The sequence below is a fragment of the Sylvia atricapilla genome, chromosome 27 (assembly GCF_009819655.1).
Source record: "Sylvia atricapilla isolate bSylAtr1 chromosome 27, bSylAtr1.pri, whole genome shotgun sequence".
Taxonomy (NCBI): domain Eukaryota; kingdom Metazoa; phylum Chordata; class Aves; order Passeriformes; family Sylviidae; genus Sylvia; species Sylvia atricapilla.
The window spans coordinates 828,026-853,877 of NC_089166.1; the positions used below are offsets into that span (position 1 = coordinate 828,026).

The 25,852-nt window shown below is 52.4% G+C and overlaps 1 protein-coding gene across 1 annotated transcript; it reads right to left on the minus strand.

Moving 5' to 3' along the window:
- Positions 1-495: 495 nt before the first annotated feature.
- PLXDC1 (plexin domain containing 1) lies at positions 496-25,529 on the minus strand. Its single transcript, XM_066336958.1, has 14 exons — positions 25,419-25,529; positions 24,031-24,155; positions 18,519-18,662; positions 18,011-18,080; positions 17,255-17,377; positions 16,265-16,383; positions 15,382-15,481; positions 14,304-14,399; positions 12,223-12,304; positions 8,428-8,485; positions 6,376-6,559; positions 3,286-3,321; positions 1,295-1,449; positions 496-623 (listed from the first exon to the last, which is right to left on the minus strand). Exons 1-14 carry the CDS (start codon positions 25,471-25,473, stop codon positions 504-506), a joined length of 1,467 nt encoding a protein of 488 aa, XP_066193055.1. The 5' UTR covers positions 25,474-25,529; the 3' UTR covers positions 496-503.
- Between the last annotated feature and the right edge of the window lie 323 nt (positions 25,530-25,852).

Here is a 25,852-nt window from a genome sequence, read left to right on the forward strand (position 1 = left end):
CATCTCCCTCAGTTTCAGGAGTTTTACAGATCCAAATCCACCCAAATCCAGGTGTTTTACACATCCCAATCCAGCCAAATCCAGATGTTTTACTGATCCCGATCCAGGTATTTTGCTGATCCAAATCCAGGTATTTTACTGATCCACTGGATTCCTTCCAAAAATCTCCTCTCCCCCCCCAAAAAAATTGTCCTTCCGGGGTCTTGGGATTCCTGGGGGATTCCTGGGGGATTCCTTGGAAATTCCTTGAGATTCTTGTGAATTCCTGTGGATTCCTGGGGAATTCCTGGAGATTCCTTGGAGATTCCTGGCGATTCTTTGGAAATTCCTTGGAGACTCCTTAAGATTCCTGGAGGATTTCTGTGGATTCTTTGGGGATTCCTTGGAGACTCCTTGAGCTTCCTGGAGGATTTCTGGAGGATTCCTCGGTTTCCTGTGGATTCCTGGAAGTCCTGCGGATTCCTGGAGATTGCTGTGGATTCCTGGGATCCCGGGAGGAGCTCTCAGCACTGCTCAGCCTCCACAAACCCCTCCTTCTCCTGGCTGGCCGCCTCCACCTCGGCGTACGGGGCGCGGCCGCGGCGGTGCCGGAATTCCATGGCGGGCCAACGGTGCCGGCGGCGCTGGGGACGGGAACGGGAACACGGGAACACGGGAACGTCAGCGTGGGGAAGGGACGGGTCAGAACTGGCATGGAGGGGAGGACATGGATACAGGGTCTGGGATGGAGGGGAGGACACGGATCTGGGATTTGGAATGCTGATGAAGGACATGGATACAGAGGTCCAAGATGGTGGGAAGGACACGGATCTGAGATAGAAGGAAGGACATGGACCCAGGGATTTGGGATGGTGATGAAGGACACAGATCCAGGATCTGGGATGGTGGGAAGGACATGGATCCAGGATCTGGGATGGTGATGAAGGACACGGATCCAAGGAGGGGGGATCCCTTGAGGTCTCCGAGGTCCCTCCCAACCCAAATCCTTCTGAGATCCCAGAACTTCACAGATGGTGGTATGGCAGATGGAGAAATGGGCTCAGGAGAGGAATTTCGGGAAGGAATTCCTCCCTGTGAGGGTGGGGAGGAGCTGGGAGGGAATTCCCAGGGAGGCTGGGATGGAGGGAAGAACACGGATCCAGAGATCTGGGATGGCTGAGAACAACGTGGATCCACAGAACCGGACTGGCTGGGAAGGACACAGATCCAGAAATCTGGGATGGAGGGAAGGACATGAATCCAGGAAAATGGGAGCAGGGGCCGATTTCCCGGGCAGGCCGAGCTCCTGACTCACCTCGATGAAGAAGAGGGCGGCGGCAGACGTGGGGTGGACGCTGATGTAGATCCCGGCCAGGATGAGGCCGGCCAGCAGCAGCACGGCCACCACGATGGTCACCACAGTGCCCGTGGGGATGGGGGAGCCCCGCGAGGGGAGGCTGCTGCCTGGGCCTGCAAAACAGGGGAGGTTTGGGGTCATTTTATCAATATTTGCATTTTTAATTGTTCATTAATTGTAAAATTAATTTAATTGTTTTGTGTTCTTGGTGCTTGTCTTGGGTTTTGTCACCATAAAAAGTTTATTCTGTTCCGTCTGTTGAAACGGGAGGAGTTTGTCCTTTATCTGTTGTAACTCCAGGAGGGGGCGGCCTCTCTGATAACAGGCGGCTGTTAAATCTGGGTGGGGCAGTTTCTTATCTCTGTCACCCTCCCGGGGATATCTCCTGTTCATGGGCCATCAGGGGTCACAGTGACATCACACATGACATCATCCCACTGTTCCTTATCTCCTGTTAATGGGCCATCAAGGCCCACCAATGACATCACACATGACATCATCCCACTGCTCCTTATCTCCTGTTCATGGGCCATCAGGGGTCACAGTGACATCACACATGACATCATCCCACTGTTCTTTATCTCCTGTTAATGGGCCATTAAAACTCACCAATGACATCACACATGACATCATCCCACTGCTCCTTATCTCCTGTTAATGGGCCATCAGGATTAACCAATCACATCACACATTACATCATCCCAGAGTTCCTTATCTCCTGTTAATGGGCCATTGGCGTTCACCAATCACATCACACATTACATCATCCCACTGTGAGATGCTCCACCCAGGGAGGAGGAGCCAAACCATTTCCACCCAAATAAAAAGGGGCCACAAGCGTCACCAGACATCCAGTGTCCCCAAGGAAGAGCAGACCCATCTCTGGACCCTTTTCTCCACAGGATCATCTCTAATTCCAACAGGACCTACTCCAGGGAGCTGACCCTGGACTGTCCCCAACACCTCGACCAACAGGGTGACAGGTTGGATTCTGACTCTGTCAGGTTTTTTTTGTCATTCCATTTATTTTATTTTAATTTTTTTTTTCTTCTTCCTATTCAGTTGTATTTCTGACTTGGAGTTTCTCACTGGTTTTGCTTTCAAACCACTACAGCGTTGGTTTACCCCACAACGACACAGACCTGAGATTCAGGAGGCTGAAAATTATTTTTTATTTTTGGTATATGTTTCTTTTTTTATGCTGTTTCACAGAGACCAATTCCATTGGTGAAACAAAGGCAAAAAACCTCTTCACTCACATTGGTCAGAGCAGAGGGACATCAAGAAGTCCCTCCTAAAGAGAATTTTGGGTTTTTTTCTGAGATTTCTTTGTTGTTGTTGTTTTTAATTAGTTTAGTTGGTTGAAGTAAAGAAATTTTTCGGAAATTTTTGTTTGTTTTTAGTTAATTTAGTTAGTTGAAGCAAAGAAGGGTTTTTTAAATTATTTTTAAAAAATTATTTTTAATTTTTGGAGGTCGTTTAAACTCGTTTTGGATTGAAAGATTTAGAGGAGCACCAGGAGCTCACCAGCAGCTGATGGAAAAACTGGGGCTGAGCCAAGATTCCCGGGAAAAAGGAGGGAAAAGGCAGAGCTGGGCAAAGGATTATTTACAGTTGGATTTTACGTCCTTTTTTTTTTTTTCTTTATGTCCCAGTTAGAGAAACGCAAAAGAAAAAGAGCTTTGTGTCCATAAAAATATTGCAAATAATTGGAATTACATGGAAGGAGAAAATCCCTGGAGTGGGCAGGAGTGAGTGGGAAAAGTGGACCAACAATGTCAGGATAAAACAGAATATTCCCAATATATTCCCAGAATATTTTCCCTGGCTGGAATTGCACTGATCAGGGTGAGGAGAGCAGGGATTGCAGGTTGATCTCCCCACAGCCCACGCAGAGCTCTGGAATCCCAAATCCAGGGAATTCTGAGGGAGAGGGATGAAGGCCTTACCTTCTCCTCCCGCAAACTGGTTGAGCTTCGTGTCGTCTGAAAGGAGAAAACACGGGAAAAAACAATAAATCAGGAATTCTCTGTGCTTCCCAGCCAATTCCTTCCCCCTGGGACAGGATCTTGGGGCAGTTTTAAACCTCTGTGGGAAAGGAGGAACCTGGAAAACCCTGGAGAGTGAGGGGGGTGTTGATGCTGTTTTACACCACAACGACCCAGACTCCGAGATCCAGGAGGCTGAAAATGGCTCTGATTTTTGGGATGTGTCTCCCTTTTGTACCATTTCACACAGAGACCAATTGGATTGGTGACACAAAGGCAAAACCTCTTCACTCCCATTGGTCAGACAGCAAGAAGTCCTTCCCAGGGAAAGGAATCAATAACAAAATTACAGTTTCCAAAAATATTTCTCCTGTTTACAGAAAATCCCCTGGGAAAAGAATTCCAGAAAACTAGAACACCTCAGGCACAGAGCAGAGGTTTTCCTTCACTGAGGTGGCACCTGGAGCACAGAAATCCCCGGAAAGGGAAAGGGTCACTCCCAGTTCCCAATGGGAGTTTGGATCCAGAACTGGATGTCCACATTCAGCCCACGGAATCTGCAGCCAGCACATCCCAAATAAATCCGTGGGATGCTCAAAATTCACTTCCATTCCTTGGCTTGTTCTGGAATCACCAGGATCTACCAGACAAGGTTCATCTCTCAACAGGCTCCACATGAGATGGAGGTGGAATTCTGATCCAGAATTCCCAGGGCTTGGATTGGCCTCCAAATCGTGATCCAGAATTCCCAGGGCCTGGCCTCCAAATCACAATCCTGAATTCCCAGGGCTTGGCTCAGCTCCCAAATCACAATCCTGAATTCCCAGGGTTCGGCTCAGCTCCCAAATCACAATCCTGAATTCCCAGGGCTTGGCTCAGCTCCTGAATCTCAATCCCGAATTCCTGGAGATTGGCTCGGCTCCCAAATCCTGATCCTGAATTCCCAGGGCTTGGCTCAGCTCCCAAATCACAATCCTGAATTCCCAGGGCTTGGCTCAGCTCCTGAATCCTGATCCTGAATCCCTGGAGATTGGCTCGGCTCCCAGATCCCGATCCCGAATTCCCAGGGCTCGGCTCCCCCTGCTCCAGCTGCAGCAGCAGCACGTGGCGCTGAGTCAGGCTGTGCTCCAGAGCTCCAGGAGCAGATCCAGGGAGCTGGAAGGGCTGAGCAGGATGTGGATCCAAAAAACAGGGCTGGATCTGGGGAGGACACGGATCCAGGGTCTGGGATGGTGATGAAGGACACGGATCCAGGATCTGGGATGGTGATGAAGGACATCCAGGAAGGGGGGATCCCTTGAGGTCTCCGAGGTCCCTCCCAACCCAAATCCTTCTGGGATCCCAGAACTTTACAGATGGTGGTATGGCAGATGGAGAAATGGGCTCAGGAGGGCAATTTCGGGAAGGAATTCCTCCCTGTGAGGGTGAGGAGAGGCTGGGATGGAATTCTCAGAGAGGCTGGGATGGAGGGAAGGATGTGGATCCAGGGATCTGGGCTGGTTGGAAAAGACGCAGATCCAGGGATCTGGGCTGGTTGGAAAAGACACAGATCCAGGGATCTGGGCTGGCTGAAGAGGACACAAATCCAGGGATCTGGGCTGGCTGAAGAGGACACAAATCCAGGGATCTGGGCTGGCTGAAGAGGACACTGAGGACCACTCCCCTCTTTGGTGCAGCTGCCCCTCTGCCGCTCTCCCGCTCTCCTCCCGCTGCAGCTGCCGTCCGCTCCCTTCCAAGATCACAAATTAACTCCACGCCCGGCTGTGGCACACAGAACCTCTCCTTCCTTCTTCTTCTTTTTTTTTTTTATTTTTCCTTTTTTTTTTTTATTTCCAAGAACTGGAGAGACGGGCTGGAAAACAACCCTCCTGGTGGAGTTCCAACCCTCCAGCTCTTCCCTTTAACTGCTCCTTCCAAAGCCAGCCCCGCCAGGAGCTCCGTGCCCCCACCCGGGCGCTGAAGGACAATTATTAATGCCATTTCTATTTATCCTAATTAGCACGTCGCGTTAGGGACGATTAAGCAGGCAAATTGCGGCGCTACCTGCGCCAGGATGGGCACAGCCGGCCCCGAGTTAATAGGATTTGGGAGTTTTGGGATTTGGGGCGGTCTCCAGGGAAGATTTTTGTGGAGCAGCATTCCCGAGAGGGAATTCCAGGCTGGGAGGACTGGGAGCCTTGAGCCACCAGGGAAATCCTGAGCTCAGAGAAATCCTGAACCCGGAGAAATCCCAAACCCAGAGAAATCCCAAATCCAGAGAAATCCCGCGCCCAGAGAAACCATACTTCAGTGAAATCCTGAACCCAGAGAAATCCTGAGCCCAGGGAAATCCCAAATCCAGAGAAATCCCGAGCCCAGAGAAACCGGGCTTTAGTGAAATCCTGAACCCAGAGAAATCCCAGCTCATAGAAATCCCAAATCCAGAGGAATCTCGAGCCCAGAGAAATCCCAAATCCAGAGAAATCCCGAGCCCAGAGAAACCGGACTTTAGCGAAATCCTGAACCCAGAGAAATCACAAATCCAGAGAAATCCCAAATCCAGAGAAATCCTGAGCCCAGAGAAACCATACTTCAGTGAAATCCTGAACCCAGAGAAATCCTGAGCCCAGGGAAATCCTGAGTCCAGGGAAATCCCAAACCCAGAGAAATCCTGAACCCAGAGAAATCCCAAACCCAGTGACACCCCAACCCAGTGACATCCCAAACCCAGAGAAATCCCAGCCCAGTGCCACCTGTCCAGGGCTCAGTGTCATCTGTCCAGGGCTCAGTGTCACCTGTCCAGGGCTCACTGATGGGGTGTCACCTGTCCCAGGGCTCAGTGTCACCTGTCCAGGGCTCAGTGTCACCTGTCCCAGGGCTCAGGGCTCAGTGTCACCTGTCCAGGGCTCACTGATGGGGTGTCACCTGTCCCAGGGCTCAGTGTCACCTGTCCAGGGCTCAGGGCTCAGGGTCACCTGTCCCAGGGCTCAGTGTCACCTGTCCAAGGGCTCAGTGATGAGGTGTCACCTGTCCAGGGCTCAGTGACATCCCCTGGGGCTGGAGGTGACCCACCTTCGGTGGTGAGGCTGTCGAGGAAGAGCGAGGCCGTGGGGGAGGTGACATCGGCGACATCGGTGACATCCTGGGCCGGCGGTGACACCGAGGGAGGTGACACCGAGGGAGGTGACACGGAGCCGCCCGGGGACGCCGAGTAGCGGCCACCTTCCGCTAAATCCTCGCAGGTCTTTTCATCCGACTGAGGGAAGAAAGGAAAAAAAAAAGGAGAATTTGGAGCCGTTTTTTTTGCCTCCATAAGAGGGAAATATCCAGAATATCCTTAATATCCATAGGAATATTAATGTATTTCTTATTAACCATGGGGATATTTCCTGTTTCTGCGGTTAAGAGGAAATAAAGCTGAGTTTTCAGTAGGAAAATAGAATAAAATCATTAAAAAAATACACACACAGAAAAAAAATCCCTCTAAAAAACAAACAAAAAAACTCCCACAAACTAAACCAGAAAAAAACCCACCCCAAAAAAAATATATATAAAAAATCCCCAAACAACAAAACCCCCAAAAAAGATAAAAAGAAAAAAAAAACCTGGATCAAAATCGAAGCAAAGAAACCAAAACACAACAAAAAACACAAACAAAACAAAACAAAACAAAACAAAATTTAAAAAAAGAAGAAGAAATGGAAAAAAAATTAAAAAGAGCCAAGGCCAAAGCAGAAGCAGATGTTTGGTCAATCCTCGTGAGCTGCGGGAGAATTTTGCTCCCAGGGACACAAACGGAGCTCGTCCCTTCCTGCCTGCAGTGAGTAAGAGTCACGCTCCAGGAGGAGGAGGAATACCGGGAAAAAAGGAAAAAAATGGGAATAAAGAGAGAGGGGAAGGGGCATCCCAAGGGAATAAAGGGATTTCGAAAGGAAATAAAGGGAATAAAGAGATATCCCAAGGAAATAAAGGGATATTGAAAAGGAATAAAGGGTCACCTAAAGGGAATAAAGAGATAACCCAAGGGAATAATGGGATATCCCAAGGGAATAAACGGATATTGAAAAGGAATAAAGGGATTTTGAAAAGAAATAAAGGGAATTAATAGATATCCCAAGGGAATAATGGGATATCCCAAGGGAATGAAGGGATATAAGGAAGTATTTAAGGAAATAAAAGAATATCTTAAGGGGGTATCTAAAGGGAATAAAGAGTTATCTAAAGGGGGAAAAAAAAAAAAAAAAAAAAAAAAAAAAAAAAAAAAAAAAAAAAAAAAAAAAAAGAGGGATATCCAAAGGGAATAAAGGGATATCTAAAGGGAAATCCCAAGGGTTATCTAAAGGGAATAAAGGAAATCCAAAGGGTTATCCCAAGGGAATAAAGGAAATCCAAAGGGTGATCTAAAGGGAATAAAGGGATATAAGGAGATATTTAAGGGAATAAAGGAGTATCTGAAGGGATTTTTAAAGGATATCCAAAGGGAATAAAGGGATATCTAAAGGGAAATCCCAAGGGTTATCTATAGGGAACAAAGAGAAATCCCAAGAGAAATCCCAAGGTTTATCTAAATGGAACAAAGGGTTATCCCAAAGGTTATCTAGGGGAAAGAAAGAGAAACCCAAAGGGAATAAAGGAATACCTAAAGGGAATAAAGGGAAATCCCAAGGGAAATCCCCATGGATATCCAAAGGGAAATCCCAAAGGATATCGAAAGGGAACACAGGGAAATCCAAAGGGGACAAAGGGAAATCCCAAGAGATCCAAGGGAAATCCTAAGGGATATCTAAAGGGAATAAAGATAAATCCCAAGGGATATCTAAAAGGAATAAAGATAAATCCCAAGGGATATCTAAAGGGAACACAAGGAAATCTCAAGGGCCCCAAGGGAAATCCCAAAGGATATCCAAAGGGATCCAAGGGAAATCCCAAGGAATATCTAAAGAGAACAAATGGAAATCCAAGGGGATTAAAAGAGTATCTAAAGGCAGCAAAGGGAAATCCCAAAGGAACAAAAGGAAATCCCAAAGGAACAAAAGAAAATCCCAAAGGAACAAAAGGAAATCCCAAAGGATATCCAAAGGGATCCAAGGGAAATCCCAAGGGGTTGGGAATTTCTGGGCTCACCTGGCCACAGCCGTGGCTCAGCCACTCCTCCCGGTGCCGGTCAAAGCCACTGGAGCACCTGGGGAGAAGGGAAAAGTGGAATTATCCAGGGCCGGGCAGGGAGGGTGGATTAAAAACAAAAGAAACCCTAAAATCTAAAACTAAACCTCAAAAAAACCCCCTAAAACATAAAACAAAACGTAAAAAAAAAAAAAAAAAAAAAAAAAAACAAAAAAAAAAAACAACCTAAAACCTAAAACTAAACCTAAAAAACCCCATCCTAAAACCTAAAAAAACTCCTAAAACTAAACCTAACCCCCCCTAAAACATAAAACAAAACCTAAAAAAAAAAAACAACCTAAAACTAAACCTAAAAAAACACCCTAAAACCTAAAATAAAACCTAAAAAAATCCACCCTAAAACCTAAAATAAAACCTAAAGAAACCACCCTAAAACCTAAACCAAAACCTAATCCCCCTAAAACAAAACCTAAAAAACCCCCCCTAAAACAAATGACACATCCCAAAAAAACCCACCACGTTACTCTCTGTTTAAAAAGAGTTCTTGCTGCTTATGAAATAGAAAATAAAAGTTAAAAACAAAACAAAAGAAAACAAAAAAGAACCCAAAAAAACCCCACCAAAAGTAAAATCAAGGGAAAATAAAACAAAAGTTAGAAAAAAGTGAAAAGAAAACAAAAGTAAAAACAAAAGTAAAATCAAGGGAAAATAAAACAAAAGTAAAAAATAAAGTGAAAATAAAACAAAAGTAAAAACAAAAGGAAAATCAAGTGAAAACAAAAGTAAAGCCCAGCCATATGAAGTCCCACACAACAAACTGCACAAACTGATAGAAGAAAAAATAAATTTAACCAACTTATTAAACTCAAAACCATTCAATTAACCCTAAATATTAATTTAAAAAAAGTAACCAAAGCTCTACCTCTATATGAATTCATAAATAGTGACCAATGCTCTATAAAAATAATTTTAAAAGTAGGAAAAAAATCCTAATTAGCAAAGTAAAAAAACTAAAACAATTTAAACTTGTAAAAAGTAAGAAAAATTACCAAATAAAAAAGCTGCCTGTAAAATTCCACCATATAAATACCCACGTGCCCAGAAATAAAACTAATAAAAAACCCCAATAAACAAATAAATCAAACCTGCCAAAATAAAAGGATCAAAAATAAACTTCAATTAATAACACACCCACAAAAAAACCCCACAAATTTATCCTAACTCAATAAACTCATCATACCTCAAACCATCAAAATAAAAATACCACATATAAATAAGCACAAAATAAATCTAACCATAAATAATACTTCTCGAATTATCCATCTGTAATTCCTCAGTTCCCAAAAAAAATCCCAAATCTCACCCTGGGTGGGAATATTTGGACAAACAGGGTTTGGAAAGGGAATTTCCAAGATTTTCTCACCTAAAGGGAAAAAAAAAGGGATATCCAAAGGGATATCTAAATAATAAATTACGGGTTTATAATTAATGAACGATTTATAATTAATAAAGGGTCACCTAAAGGGAATAAAGGGATTTCCCAAGGGAATAAAGGGATATCGAAAGGGATATCTAAGTAATAAATAATGGGTGTATAATAAATAAGTATTTTATAAATGATAAAGGGAATAAAGATATATAAAGGGATATCTAAATAATAAATAACAGGTTTATAATTAATAAAGGGTTAATAAATAATAAAGGGTTACCTAAAGAGAATAAAAGTGATATCCCAAGGGAATAAAAGGGATATCCCAAGGGAATAAAGGGATATCCAAAGGGTTATCTAAATAATAAATAATGGGTTTATAATTAATAAAGTGTTTATAAATAATAGAGGGTTAACTAAAGGGATATCCCAAGGGAATAAAGGGTCACCTAAAGGGAAAAAAGGGATATCTAAATAATAAATTACAGGTTTATAATTAATGAAGGGTTTGTAATTAATAAAGGATTACCTAAAGGGAATAAAGAGATATCCCAAGGGAATAAAGGGATATAAGGAGATACTTGAGAGAACCAAAGGTTCTCCAGAGAAGCTGTGGCTGTCCCTGGAGGTGTCCCTGGATCCTGGCAGTGTCCCTGGAGGTGTCCCTGGATCCCTGGCAGTGTCCCTGGATCCTGGCAGTGTCCCTGGCAGTGTCCCTGGCAGTGTCCCTGGCAGTGTCCCTGGCAGTGTCCCTGGATCCTGGCAGTGTCCCTGGCAGTGTCCCTGGATCCCTGGCAGTGTCCCAGGCCAGGTGGAGCCCGCAGGGACAGAGGGACGTGGCCCAGGGACAGCGGGAGGTGGCCCAGGGACAGCGGGAGGTGGCCCTGCCCTGCCCTGGTGCCACTGGAGGGGATTTAAGGTCCCTTTCCAACCCCAACCATTCCACGAATCCATGATCTGATCCAAGGCCATTTCCCAGCCCAGGGAAGGGTCTGAACAAGGCTCAGCCCAAACCAGACCCATCAAAGCCACCAGGCGCCGGGTTTGTCCCCAAAGCCACCCCTGGGCTCACCAGAGGGACAATGTCACCACCCCACGCAGCCACTGTCACCGCCAAATGTCACCTCCTCACCTCGGGGGCACTCGGTGTCACTTTGGGGTGGCTCAGGGGCCGGGAGGTGTCCCCAAGGGTGGAGGATGTGTGTCACAGGGTCCCCTCCCCTGCCACCAGCTCTCAATCAACCCTCCAGCTCCATCTCATTAAAAAATCCCTCAGGAGAGCGGGGACAGCCCCAAACCCAACAGTCACCCTCTAAAAAATAAAAATATCAGGAAATTCCGCTCCCCACCCCTGTCCCACACAGCGGAGTGTCCCCAGGGTGTCACCTCCCTGTCCTGCCCTCCCAATGACCAAAGCCAGGAGAAGTTTGTCTCCATTTTTAAGGTCGCTGACAAAAATCTGAGTCCTGCCTCAGGGCCCAGGATGAAAAAAATCCCGGGAGATGCCGCCTTGGGATGGTTTGGAACCGGAGATCAGCTCACGGCTTCACCGGGACCGAGGGGCCAAGGGCAGCCCCCCAAAAACAACAGCAGAAAAGGGGGAAACAATAGAATTAATGATATTAAATTTAAAAATAAAATAATTAAAAGTGGTTTTATAAAAAAATAAAAATATGTACTATGATATATAAATAAGAGATAACTATAATATTTTAATATTAATATTAAAGTATTAAAATATATTATTATTAAATAATGTTATTCTATTTTATCTATATAATGTAATATATATTGTACATATAATATATATTTAAAATCTATTAAATATAAATATATATTTTAAAATCACATCTGTATTTATAAATATATATCAAATACATATTACATATTTTGTTATATCGATCAATAAAATATTGATATAATATATTAATATAGATACAATACCCTAATGTTAATATATTGATATACTATATTATATTGTAATATAATATGCTAATATTAGTATAATATATCAATATTAGTACTCTATATTTATATAATATATTAATAAAATTATATATACTATATATTTATAAATATATATTTTCTATATATAACATAGTATATTCTGTATATAATATAAATATATATATTATCTATTTCATATATATTATATATAATATTTTATACATATCCTACATATTATATCTAAATATCTATAATATACATTATACATTACAACAATATGTATACCTATATATTTTATATATATACTACAATATTGTTCTTGGCTATTAAAATATTAAAACATATACTATTTCTAAAGCTAAAAATAATAAAAACCCATTTATAATAAATAAGACAAATGAACCAGGGGCAGGGCTCACCTCTGCAGGACGTGGCACCAGCTGCAGTTGAAGGTCAGCTCGGAGCTCACGCACATCTCACAGCTCTGGTGCTGCAGGCAGGCTGCAAAACAGAGAGGGGAGCGGCTCCGGGCAGCTGCCAACATCTGCCAACAGCTGGAAACATCTGGAAACATCTGCAGGGAGCTTGGGGCAGCACCACGCCCCGAGTGTCCAACCCAACCCGACGGAAAATGAGGGGGCAGCTCCTTCCCAGAGCTTTGGGCCCTTGGATCTCCCCGTTTCCTTTCGCTGGGAATCCCAACGTCTCCCCCTGACCTTTTCCAGCCTTGGTTGAGTTTCTCACGGACTTTCCAAGTCCACAAAGTGATGTTGGCGTTCCTCTCCTGAGGAAGGACAATTGATGGGCTCCTGGTTTGGGCAGTGTGCTTGGAGAGGCGTCACCCTCAGTGGCCAACCCCTGGTCACTGTCCAAAATCCATCCAAATCGAGGTCAAAAAATAAACTTCCCTCTTTAACCCTGACTGTGTGTGAGTGTTGTTCATTTCCGTGTGCTAGAGTGACAAAAATGCAGCCAGGAATTTTGGCTATTTCTTGTTTTTATCCTTGGGGGGAAGGAGCTGAACCCCCCAGGGACTCTGCTGCTCACACAGCACCAACATTTGGTTGGAAAAGGCAGCCAGGAAAGGCTTGGATGGCAAAAAATTCAAGGAAAGGAGGAGTTTTAACCAGGCCCTGAATGGCAGAGCCCAGAGTGGGTCAGTGCTGTGACATTGCTGGGGTAGAGTGTCCTGGTGGAGGGCAGCAGTGTCCCCATGCCACCTGGGACACCTGGAACAGCTCCCCTGGTCCAGGTCCTCCTCCTCTCCTCTCCTCTCCTCTCCTCTCCTCTCCTCTCCTCTCCTCTCCTCTCCTCTCCTCTCCTCTCCTCTCCTCTCCTCTCCTCTCCTCTCCTCTCCTCTCCTCTCCTCCTCTCCTCTCCTCTCCTCTCCTCTCCTCTCCTCTCCTCTCCTCTCCTCTCCTCTCCGGCAGACCTTAAATCCCCCCCTTCTGACCCAAAAAATAAAACTAAAAAAGCCTAAAAACTGAACCCCACAGGAGGAACATCAGGGGCTGGTTCTCTGTGACTCCTCTGCAGACACAGCCCCAAACCTCCCTGAGCTGAAAACCAGCGAAAAAACCAAATCCCCAGCCTCCAACAGAAAAAAAAAAAAAATAAAAAAGAGAGTTCTTGAAGAATGGTTATTTATGGCCTGCCAGCACCGTCCTTGTCCCGTTCTGGACACCTCTGAGCAGAGGGAAGAGGGAATTTCCTGCAGATCCTGCCTTTCTCAGCTGCTCCTGGGCTCCAGCCCGGGCTGGGCTGGCAAACACGGCGGGTTTGGGATTTCTCTTGGCTCAGGCCTGAGCAAACACGAGGGGTTTGGGATTTGGGCCAGCTCAGGGTGATGCTGAGATCATCCCGGATCCATCCGGGCAGGGCTGGAGGGGGGAGAGGTTCAGGGACAGCTGGGGACCTCAGGACAGGCTGAGCTGTCCCCTGGGGACCCCAGGGTGGGGCTGAGCTGTCCCCTGGGGACCCCAGGGTGGGGCTGAGCTGTCCCTGCTGACAGCACCCCCTCCCTCCATGACCCCACAGACCCCAAACCCCAGTGATGCCTTAAGTTTGAGCTTTCCTGTATTTCAGGTTCTGGACCAAAACTTTAAAAAGTGTGAGGCCTTGTGACTGTTTGTCCATTTTGTGACCACTTTGGGTCCGTTTTGGGTCCATTTTTGGTTCATTTTGGGACCACTTTGGGTCTATTTTGTGACCACTTTGGTGCATTTTGTGACCACTTTGGGCCCATTTTTGGTTCCTTTTGTGCCCGTTTTGTGCCCACCTTGGGTGTAGCCCTGGCCAGGCTCTTGTCCTGCCCAAGGTGAACCCTAAAAGCCTTTCAATGAATCTCCATTCTCAGCTCTGCCCAGTCTCTGCTCCAGCTCAGCCCCCAGGAGATGTGCACCACCACCCTCCCAGCACCCTGCCCCACTGGGCTGGAACCCGGGGGGCTGCCGTGGTTTGTGGGGACACTTTTGGGTGAGGAAGGCGCCGAGGGACTCACTGGGCAGCGGGGTGAACTCCACGGCCGACAGGCTGCTGATCCTGCCGGTGTCCAGCTCCACGCGGTGGTACTCGTAGATGGTCCTGCGGCGGGACTCTGGAACCCAGCCCCGGCTTCAGAGAGGGCTCAGCCCCACCCTGGGCAAGGGCCCGGCCCCCTCGGGGCTGGGAGGAAAAGGTGGCCCCAGGGGTGGGGTTCGGGGGGTGCTCAGGGGTGCCAGGGCCACCTGGAAGTGCCTCAGGCCATGTTGGGGACACTGGGAGGTGACCATGGACAGTGGGAAGTGACCCTGCTCATGGACAGCGGGAGATGCCCAGGACAGTGGGAAGTGACCATGGACAGCAGGAGGTGACCGTGCCTAGGGACAGTGGGAGGTGACCCTGGACAGTGGGAGGTGACCCTGGACACTGGGAGGTGCCCATGGACACTGGGAGGTGACTGTGCCCAGGGACACTTGGAGGTGACTGTGCCCAGGGACAGTGGGAGGTGACCCTGGACAGGGACACTGGGAGGTGACCCTGGACACTGGGAGGTGACCCTGGACAGTGGGAGGTGACCATGGACAGTGGAGGTGGCCCTGCCATGGCAGGGGTGGCACTGGGGCCTTTGAGGCCCCTTCCAACCCGAACCGTTCCATGATGCCGTTCAGGACAGTGTCCCCTCCACCCCGGGCTCTGTCCCCGTTCAGGACGGTGACACCGCCCAGACATCGGGGAAACCCGAGTCCTCCTTCCCTCCCGCGAGGATGAGGAGGGCGAGCATCCTCCGCTCCTCTCCATCCCAAAAAGGAATCCCAGAAAGGCAACCCAGAAATGGGATCTCAAAAATGGGAACCCAGAAAGGCATCCCAAAAAAGGCATGCATCCTCACATCCTGAAAAATCCCTAAGACGAGGATCCTGCCCCTCTCCGTGTGGGATCAGCCCCTCTCCGTGTGGGATCACCCCTCTCCTGTGGGATCAGCCCTCTCCTATGGGATCAGCCCTTCTCTCTATGGGATCAGCCCCTCTCCTATGGGATCAGCCCCTCTCCTATGGGATCAGCCCCTCTCCTGTGGGATCAGCCCCTCCGGGACTCACCGGGCACGTCGGGGGAAGGGTTGAGGACCATGAAGGCGTCCGAGAGCCCGGCCTTGACGGGGTGTTGGCTGGCGCTGATCTGCAGCACCGGCACCGGGATCTGCGCCGGGACAGACGGTGGGACAGAGCCCGGGACCGGGGACACAGCCCGGGACCGGGGACACAGCCTGGGACAGGGGACAGGAACCGGGGACACAGCCCGGGACCGGGGACACAGCCCGGGACAGAGCCCGGGACACAGCCCGGGACCGGGGACACAGCCCGGGACACGGGACAGAGCCCGGGACCGAGGACACAGCCCGGGACCGGGGACACAGCCTGGGACAGGGGACACAGCCCGGGACCGGGGACAGAGCCCGGGACACAGCCCGGGACCGGGGACAGAGCCCGGGACAGGGGACACAGCCCGGGACCAGGGACAGAGCCCGGGACCGGGGACAGGAACCGGGACCGGGGACAGGAACCGGGGACAGAGCCCGGGACAGATCCCGGGACAGATCCCAGTCCCGCTCCTCCAGGAATGTCCAACCCCCATCCCAGGACCCCACAGGGACACCCAAGGGCGACTGGACATCCCTGGAGGGGTGGCACAGGGGTGGCACAGGGGACAGAAGGATGGCACAGGGGTGGCACAGGGGCGGCACAGGGGACAGAAGGATGGCACAGGGGTGGCACAGGGGCGGCACAGGGATGGCACAGGGGACAGAAGGATGGCACAGGGGTGGCACAGGGGACAGAAGGATGGCACAGGGGTGGCACAGCGGTGGCACAGGGGTGGCACAGGGGACAGGATGGCACAGGGGTGGCACAGGGGACAGAAGGATGACACGGGTGGCACAGGGGTGGCACAGGGGTGGCACAGGGGTGCTGCCCCATCTCTCACCTCCTTGTAGCCGAAGACGATCCTCCCGCTGCGGTGCAGGGCGGCCTGGAAGGTGAAGCTGCCCACGTCCTCCTTGCCCTGCAGGTAAACCTGGTCCCACTGCACCACAAACACCGTCCCTGCGGGTGACCAGAGCCACTCTCGGAGTCCTGCCCTGTCCCCTGCCCCTCGTCTCACCAGCCTGACCCCTCCTCTCCTGCCCAGGAGCCTCCGCCTCACCCTCACCACCTCCAGAGACGCCTTTATTAGCGTTAGATATTTATTTGTTATTGAATTCCTGTTATTGGTAGATATTTATTAGTAGATTATTAGATATTTAAATGGCACTGGACAAGGAAAAGGCCTCGTCAAGCCTCTAAAGGGGGGAAATGATGCCTTAAGTTTTAGTTTTTCCCAAATATTAAAATGAATGTATGTATAATTGTACTGTGTTTTGTTTCATTACTAGAGTTTAGAAAAGTGATGGATGTAACATAGTGTTAATAATAAAAATACTACTTTTTATTTTTCTCTTTGTAATATCTAAACCGACCAAACCAGAAGATATATAGAGAGAAAATCCTTCTACATTCCCGAAATCGATAAAGATCGAGACAGGGGTGAAACAAAAGCGACAAGAAAAAATTCGTTGATCTTCTGGTATCAGAAAAACCACCAGGAGCCAACGAGGACTTTATCTAATAAAGGGCTAATTTGGTACAATGGGGGGAGTTTCGAAGGAAGAGGAGCCAAAAACCAAAAGGACATCTGGACTCCAAAGAATGTTTGAAAAGGTGCAAATGGAAAAGGTCAATCCTTACAAACAAGGATTTTGAAGGAGTGAGTGTGCCTTTCTGGTGAGGCACCCTCGGCCGAGACACTTTTGCTTTTCTGTCTCCTAAACTATTTTTAATTTTTTTTTTTAATCAAATTTATAAAGCTTTTCTAAGCGAGCGAAACTGTGTTTTCCCAGGAGGAAGGAGCAGAGGGGGTGAGCAGAGGCGGACTCACCGTTGTCCAGGTACTGCACGGTGGAGTTCCGCGAGTAGCTGGGGTTGAAGTTGGCCATGAGGGGAGCGATGTACTGAGTGGCCGTCAGCATGCGGTGGATGAAGTCCCCCACGAAGATAAAACCTGAGGGGGCAGAGGATGGAAGAGCTCAGGCTCCTCCTTCCCACCCTGTCCTGCCTCACCCATCCCGGTTTTTTCCCCTCTGGATTTCCTGCGAGGCTCTGTGACCGCCCCCCGTGTCCCCCCAGTCCCTGCAGGAACAGAGGGAGCAGCAGCCCGGGACTCCCCGAGGGGATTTGGGGTGCAGGGAGGAGCTGGAAGGGCTGTACCCCATTCCCGGAGCTCGCTGGGGGTCAGGGATGTGGGGTGAGGTTAGGGGCAGCATCAGAGCCATGTCCAGCCCCACATCCCATCCTGTCCTGTCTGTCCCATCCCATCCAGTCCCGTCCTTCCCATCCATCCCATGGACCCCATCCTATCCCATCCTGTCCCACCCCATCCATCCCACCCCATCCTATCCCATCCCACTCATCCCATCCCATCCCACTCCATCCATCCCATCCCATCCCATCCATCCCATCCCATCCCATCCATCCCATCCCATCCCATCCCATCCCATCCCATCCCATCCATCCCATCCCATCCCATCCCATCCACCCCATCCATCCCACCCCATCCCACCCCATCCATCCCATCCCATCCCATCCCATCCCACCCTATCCGTCCCATCCCACCCTGTCCCGTGTCCCCGCTCACCGCCCGTGGCGATGGTGACCTGTCGCAGGGGGTGGCCGTAGAAGGGGAAGTCGAAGGACAGGACAATCCTCTGAGGGACAGGGAGGGGTGAGAACAGAGCTCAGCCCTCGGGAATAAACAGCTGGGAATGTGGGGAGGGGTGGGATGGGATGGGATGGGATGGGATGGGATGGGATGGGATGGGATGGGATGGGATGGGATGGGATGGGATGGGATGGGATGGGATGGGATGGGATGAGAGAGAGATGGAAGAAGGATGGGGAGATGATAAAGGAGATGGGAGAGGGAGGGGATGGGAGAGAGATGGGAAAGGGATGGGAGATGGATGGGGATGGCACAGGGAATGGCACTGGGATCTCACAGGGATCCTACACCTTCCTTCACCCCTGCAGTGAGCAGAGGCGGCCCCAAACTCTTCCCAAACCCCGAAACTTCCCAATCCTCCCACGGGGGCCCCAGCAGGGCACCCCTGCTGGGCACAGGGACACGGGGACAGCCCGGGGCTCACCGAGGCCTGCCTGTGCGTGTTGGACAGGATCCCGTGGATCTTCACTTGGCTCCTGTTGGCCGCTGCCATGTCCACCCAGAGCCCACGGCGCTGCGCCTCGCCCGGGCCGAACACCCGCGACACGTAATAGCTGTGATTGTCCTCCTGCAGCCACAGGGAGGGGACACGGGGACAGTGACAGCTGTGATTGTCCTCCTGCAGCCACAGGGAGGGGACACGGGGACAGTGACAGCTGTGACTGTCCTCCTGCAGCCACAGGGAGGGGACACGGGACAGTGACAGCTGTGATTGTCCTCCTGCAGCCACAGGGAGGGGACACGGGACAGTGACAGCTGTGACTGTCCTCCTGCAGCCACAGGGAGGGGACACGGGACAGTGACAGCTGTGATTGTCCTCCTGCAGCCACAGGGAGGGGACACGGGACAGTGACAGCTGTGATTGTCCTCCTGCAGCCACGGGGAGGGGACACGGCACAGTGACAGCTGTGATTGTCCTCCTGCAGCCACGGGGAGGGGACACGGCACAGTGACAGCTGTGATTGTCCTCCTGCAGCCACAGGGAGGGGACACGGGGACAGTGACAGCTGTGACTGTCCTCCTGCAGCCACAGGGAGGGGACACGGGGACAGTGACAGCTGTGACTGTCCTCCTGCAGCCACAGGGGTGTGTCTTGGGTTTTGTCACCATAAAAAGTTTATTCTGTTCCGCCTGTGGAAACGGGAGGAGTTTGTCCTTTATCTGTTGTAACTCCAGGAGGGGGCGGCCTCTCTGATAACAGGCGGCTGTTAAATCTGGGTGGGGCAGTTTCTTATCTCTGTCACCCTCCCGGGGATATCCCCATTAGGGGTCACCAATGACATCATCCCACTGTTCCTTATCTCCTGTTAATGGGCCATCAGGGGTCACAGTGACATCACACATGACATCATCCCAGAGTTCCTTATCTCCTGTTAATGGGCCATCAGGATTAACCAATCACATCACACATGACATCATCCCAGAGTTCCTTATCTCCTGTTAATGGGCCATCAGGGCTCACCTATGACATCACACATGACATCATCCCAGAGTTCCTTATCTCCTGTTAATGGGCCATCAGGGCTCACCTATGACATCACACATGACATCATCCCAGAGTTCCTTATCTCCTGTTCATGGGCCATCAGGGGTCACAGTGACATCACACATGACATCATCCCAGAGTTCCTTATCTCCTGTTCATGGGCCATCAGGGGTCACAGTGACATCACACATGACATCATCCCAGAGTTCCTTATCTCCTGTTCATGGGCCATTAAAACTCACCAATGACATCACACATTACATCATCCCAGAGTTCCTTATCTCCTGTTCATGGGCCATCAGGATTAACCAATCACATCACACATGACATCATCCCACTGTGAGATGCTCCACCCGGGGAGGAGGAGCCAAACCATTTCCACCGAGATAAAAAGGGGCCACAAGTGTCACCAGACATCCAGTGTCCCCAAGGAAGAGCAGACCCATCTCTGGACCCTTTTCTCCACAGGATCATCTCTAATTCCAACAGGACCCACGCCAGGGGGACTGACCTTGGAATGTTCCTCTCCCATGACAACAGGAGTCATTTCCTATTTCTGTTCCTCAGCCAATGGCAGAGGTGTCAGTTCTATTGACCAATAATGTGATTTTTAGCACAGAGTGTTATAAAAGGGCTGAACAAATTGTAAATAAATCTTTTGAGTTCTGCTGCCTCCTGACTGCAGCCAACACCTTTATTTCGTGTCCAATCGCGACAGGGACGGGCAGCCGGGATGTGCTCCTGGCACAGAGCAGAGATAAACCCGGGATAAATCTGGGATAAACCTGGGATAAATCCTGGATAAACCCGGGATAAATCTGGGATTTACCCAGGATAAATTCTGGATAAATCTGGGATGAATCCAGCCTGGAAAAGGCCAGCAGAGGCAGCGGGGTGATGCTGAGCTGCTGGGAAAGGTGCAGGGAATCCCAGGGGATGCTGAGGGCACAGAGGCCGGGCTGACAGAGCCCATGACTCATGAGAGACCTGGGCACAGCACAGGCAGCATTCCTGGGAAATAGTCCCACTCCAGGGAGGGAACAATCCCAATTCCAGAGCGGGAACAATCCTACTCCAGGGAAAAGAAATAATTCCTCCAGGGAAGGAATAATCCCTCCACAGAAAGCACAATCCTACTCCAGAGAAGGAACAATCCCAGTTCCAGAGAAGGAACAATCCTATCCCAGAGAAGGACCAATCCCACTCCAGAAAAGGAACAATTCCTCCACGGAAGGAACAATCCCAATTCCAGGGAAGGAACAATCTCACCCCCAGGGAAGGAATCCCACTCCAGGGAAAAGGAATAATTCCTCCAGGGAAGGAACAATCCCTCCACGGAAAGCACAATCCCACCCCAGGAATGAACAATCCCAATTCCAGAAAGGGAACAATCCCAATTCCAGGGAAGGAACAATCCTACCCCAGGGAAGGAACAATTCCAATTCCAGGGAAGGAACAATTCCAGGGAAAGAACAACCCCGCTCCAGCGCCAGGGGCTGGCAGGCCCGGCTGAACTGACCACTCCAGGCCAAGCAAACAAGGCCGGAGGAAATGATGAACCTTGGCAGGAGCAGCTCGGGGCGGGCGGGGCTGAGGATGGGGGGAGCAGGGATCGGGATGTGCTCCAGGGTGACACCCCCGGAGCGTGGAGCAGGGCCTGGCTCCGTGAGGGAACAGCCACCGCTTCCTTGTCACCCAGAGACGGACCCCGAGTGTCCCCCCCGAGCCACCAGCAGCACCCCCAGACCCTCTGAGCCCCCTGTCCCTGGTGACAACTTTGGGACCTGCCGAGGGACAGCGGCCACCCCCAGGGCGGGATGTGGCTGTCCTGACGGATGGACAGACAGACAGACGGACAGCTGGGAGCCATCTCCTGTCAGGGGCGGCCGGTTCACACCCCGGCACGGGGCTGGGACGGGAAGAGTCTTGATTTTCCTCGGGACATCGCTGTGGCCATGCTGCGGGCCAGCGCCGGGCACACGGCCACTGTGCGCTCGTCCCCATCTGCCACATGTCTGCTGCTGCCCCTGGGGCCCCCCGGACCCTCCCTGACCCTCCCAGGACCCTCTCTGACCCCCAGGACCCTCCCTGACCCCCAGGACACTTATCTACCCCCCAGGACCCTGCCTGACCCCCCGGACACTTATCTACCCCCCAGGACCCTCCCCTGACCCCCAGGACCCTGCCTGACCCCCAAAACCCTCCCTGACCCCCAGAACCCGCCCTGACCCCCCAGACCCTTCCTGACCCCCACAACCCTTCTCTGATCCCCCAGGACCCTCCCTGACCCCCAGGACCCCTCCCTGACCCCTAAAACCCTTCCCTGACCCCTAAACCCCTTCCCTGACCCCCAGAACCCTCCCTGACCCCTAAAACCGTTCCCTGACCCCCAGGACCCCTCTCTGACCCCTAAAACCCTTCCCTGACCCCCAGGACCCTTCTCTGATCCCAAAACCCTTCCCTGACCCCCAGGACCTTTCCTGACCCCCACAACCCTTCTCTGATCCCCAAAACTCGCTCTTACCTTCAGAACCCATCTCTGACCCCTCAAAACCCCTCTGACCCCCAGAACCCTTGTCTGATTCCCCAAAACCCATTTCTGACCCCAAAACCCATTTCTGACCCCAAAACCCTTCTCTGATCCCCAAAACCCTCCCTGGCTCCTAGAACCCTCATCTGACCCCCAAAACTTGCTCTGATCCCCCAAAGCTCCTCTCCGACTCCCCCAACACCCTCTCTCATCCCCAAAATTTCTCTCTGACCCCCAGAACCGCTCTCTCACCCCCTAAAACGCCTCTCCGACCCCGAAAATTTCTCTCTGATCCTCAGAATCTTTATCTGATCCCCAAAACTCCCTCTGATCCCCCAAAGCCCCTCTGACTCCCCAAAAGCCCTCTCTGACCCCCCAAAAATCCCTCTCTGAGCCCCAAAATTTCTCTCTGAGCCCCCAAAATCCATCTGAGCCCCCAAATTTCTCAATGATCCCCCAAAATCCCTCTCTGAGCCCCAAAATTTCTCAATGATCCCCCAGACCCTCTCTCTGACCCCCAAACCCCCTGCTCTGATTCCCTGTCCCAGCCCCGCTCCCTGCACACAAGTCCCGGTGCCCGGAAGGGCTGGAACAAAAAAAAACGCTGTCAGAAAAATCCCGTGACTTGTGGATTTTCCTGTTCCAGCAAAGTTCAGGGAGAGCCGCTGCCCTCCTCAGCCTCTTCCAGCCGGAATTCCACATGGGAATTCCCCGTGAGAATTCCAGCCCTTTTTTTTTTTTTTTTTTTTTTTTCTTTTCCCAGTGGGGAAACTGAGGCACGGTGCACACGAGGGGTGGCAGGGGACAGGCCACTGTCACCGCTGGGTGACAAATGACAAAACCTCCCGCGTCCTCTCGTCCTCCCGGTGCTTTCCCCAAGCTCTCCACGGGGGAAGGAGCGTGAGCCGGATCCCTGAGCTCATCGCTGACTCACCGGGATGTTCCAGCCCCCTCACCTGGCTCCGGTTACCGCAGGAATTTGGAGAGGACGGGTTGGGGACACCGGAATAAACGGGGCACAGCTCGGGGAAGGAGCCGAGCTTCACCCTCTGGTCGGAGGTGCCTCTCCGCATCCCAAATTTGGGGTATTTTGGGAAGAGAGAGGGGGGAAAAAAAAAAAATCCCTCCAGGCGCTGCGCTGGCAGCCCCAGAGATGGGATCGGGTGAGACGCGACTGTGACCTTGTCCCTGACCCCAAACAATTTTGGCAGATCCCCAAACCCCCCGGAAATTGCTGGTTTTTCCCTGCGGGGAACCACAAGCACCATCACACCCTCCCTGCGGTTCCTCGGCGTCCCCAAACGGTCACGGGCGGTTTTGGGGCTGGTTTTGGGGGTTATTTTTAAACATTTCCGCATTGGGACTTTCCCGGTTCGTGGCTGTTCTCCATCTCCGAAGGATGAGCTGGGGCGGAGTGGGGACAGCCACTTTGTCCCCTGGTGGCACCAAAAAAACACGCCGGGGACAAGTCACCAAAACCCAAAAACCATCACACATCCCCCAGCCCGAGCGCGCAGGGAACTCCCGCGGCCGCCCAGGGACCCGCCACAAATAACCGCCAGCTAATTAAGGGCGGCTAATTAGGCACAGGCGAGCTGGGAGAGCCGAGGGAGGTGTCCCACGAGGGGACATCGCGGCTCGTGGCGGTGACACGTGAGGACAGGACACCGCGAGGGGGGACAGCGGCGTTGTCCCCACGTGTCACCCACAGAGCGGAGCCGGGACTTGGGGTTTGGGCTGGAGCTGGGCAGGGCTGGGGCGGCCCCGGGGCTGTGATTATCCCGTGGGATGTGGCTCCAGCCCCAGGCACGAACAGGAGCCAGGCTGGGAATAGCTCGGGGACACGGAGGGGACACGGAGGGGACACGGAGGGGACACGGAGGGGACACGGAGCGGGCTCGGGGTCAAGGTCAGGCTCACCACGATGCGGGTCTCGTTGGCCGGCAGCGTGTCGATGGCCAGGCTGCCGCCCACCAGGTCCTGGCTGATGCGGGTCCCCTCGGACGTGTCCCCAGCCCTCGGGCCATCGCTCCCGGGGGGACGTCCTGGATGGAGGAGGGGACACAGGGAGGGCTCAGTGGCGCGGGGCAGCCCTGGGGTCACTCCTGTCCCCAAGGAACGTTCCTGGCTCTGTGACACGAGTTTGAGGGGCTCAGCCTCATCACCGCAGCGGTGGAGATGCGGGGTGGCTGCAGGTGCAGGGACAGGTGACAGCGGTGACAGCGGTGACAGCGGTGACAGCGGTGACAGTGGTGACAGTGGTGACAGTGGCCAGGGGGGGACAGCTGGGAACAACCCCCACAAACGGCAGCCCCCCGCCCTCCCCAGCGCCACCCCAGCCAGGGGGAAGCCGCACCGGCGTCCTCGATGTCCCCAAGCATCTGTCCCCTCCGTCAGATGGGACAGGGTCGGGGGCAGGTCCCAAAGACCCCAAACCGCGCGTCCCTCACCCCCTCCAGCCCCGAGGAGGCAGCGGAGGGCGGAAACACGGCTGGGGACGCGGGGGGAGGAGAAAAAACCCATTTGGGAGCGACTGTGCGGAGAATCGGGAGGTTTCTGGCGGCGCGGGCGGAGGCGGTGCGGACGGCGGGCGCTCGCCCACGGGCAGCGACACGGGCGGGACGTCTGTCCCCAAGCGGGGACATCGCACAGCTCCCCCCGCCCTTGGGATTGGGGGGCCGCCGGCAGCCCCGGGGAGTTAATTTGCTAATTGCTGCCTAATGAGCTCGCGGGGTTATCCCGGGGTTCTGCGCCCGGCTCTCCGCCAGGGGAAACTGAGGCAGGGGGGAGCGGGGCGCTCAGAGAGGGGCTCAGGGCTGGGGGGTCACACTCGCCATCCCTGGGGGGGTGAGGATTAGGGTGTGGGGTGACCCAGAGACCAGAGCACCCCAAAAAAGGCTCCCCCAAATCTCCCCTGGGCTGCGCCCCCAGCCAGGATAGCGCCATGGGGTGCCACGGGTGGGGGAATCCTGCGTGGGGACCCCCAGCCGCGGGGACACAGCCCAACCTCGATCCCAGCACAGACTGGGGGGTCCGGGCACCCCACACCTTGGCTGCGGAGATGCGGGGCAGGGCGGGGGGAGCACGGCGGGACCCCCACGGGCGGGTGGGGTGTGGGGAGCAGCGGGACACGCACCTGCGGGCTGGGGGGGACACCGAGACACCCTTAAAACACAGCAGAACGGGGGTACACAGACCCCCCCCGGGACCCCCGGATAGACCCCCGGGGCAGGGCAGCGCAGGGACCCCCCTGCCACCCCCAAATCCCCGTGTCCCCCCCGGATCTCGCCCACCCCCCGGCCCCCTACCTGCGCCCAGCGCCCCGCGGAGCAGGCAGAGCAGGAGGAGACCCCCCCAGAGCATGGTGGGGGTCCGGGGGCTCAGCGCCCCGCCATGGGCCGGGACCCCCGGGAGCCGCGCACCGAGCGCCGCCGGAGCCGGAGCCGGAGCCGGGCGGGGCCAGGGGCGGGCCCGGGGTGGGGATGGATTTGGGAAGGGTTGGGTTGGGAAGGAGCCGGCAGCGGGACCCCCGTGCGCTCAGGGGGGCTCGGGAATGTTCCCCCACCCCTGCGCTGGGCCGGCGCCCCCCACCCCGAGGCGACATCTCCGCCTGCTCACCCCTGCCGGGTTTTTGCGGGGCCCGGCTTGAGACAGCAGCGAGGTTTGGGGTCACCCCCCGTGTATCCCCACTGCGGCAGCCCCGGGGGGACCCCGCTCTGGGCTGAGCCCACCGGCCCCCCCG

What these genes read in the sequence shown, in the direction of transcription:
- PLXDC1 (XM_066336958.1), bottom strand. Translation starts at nt 25,473, where the DNA reads ATGCTCTGGGGGGGTCTCCTCCTGCTCTGCCTGCTCCGCGGGGCGCTG. An exon ending in CCCTTCCCCCGACGTGCCCG is followed by an intron (nt 14,400 to 15,381) that starts GTGAGTCCCGGA and finishes GCTGGGTTCCAG; the next exon opens with AGTCCCGCCGCAGGACCATC. An exon ending in CCGCCCTCTTCTTCATCGAG is followed by an intron (nt 624 to 1,294) that starts GTGAGTCAGGAG and finishes TCCCGTCCCCAG; the next exon opens with CGCCGCCGGCACCGTTGGCC.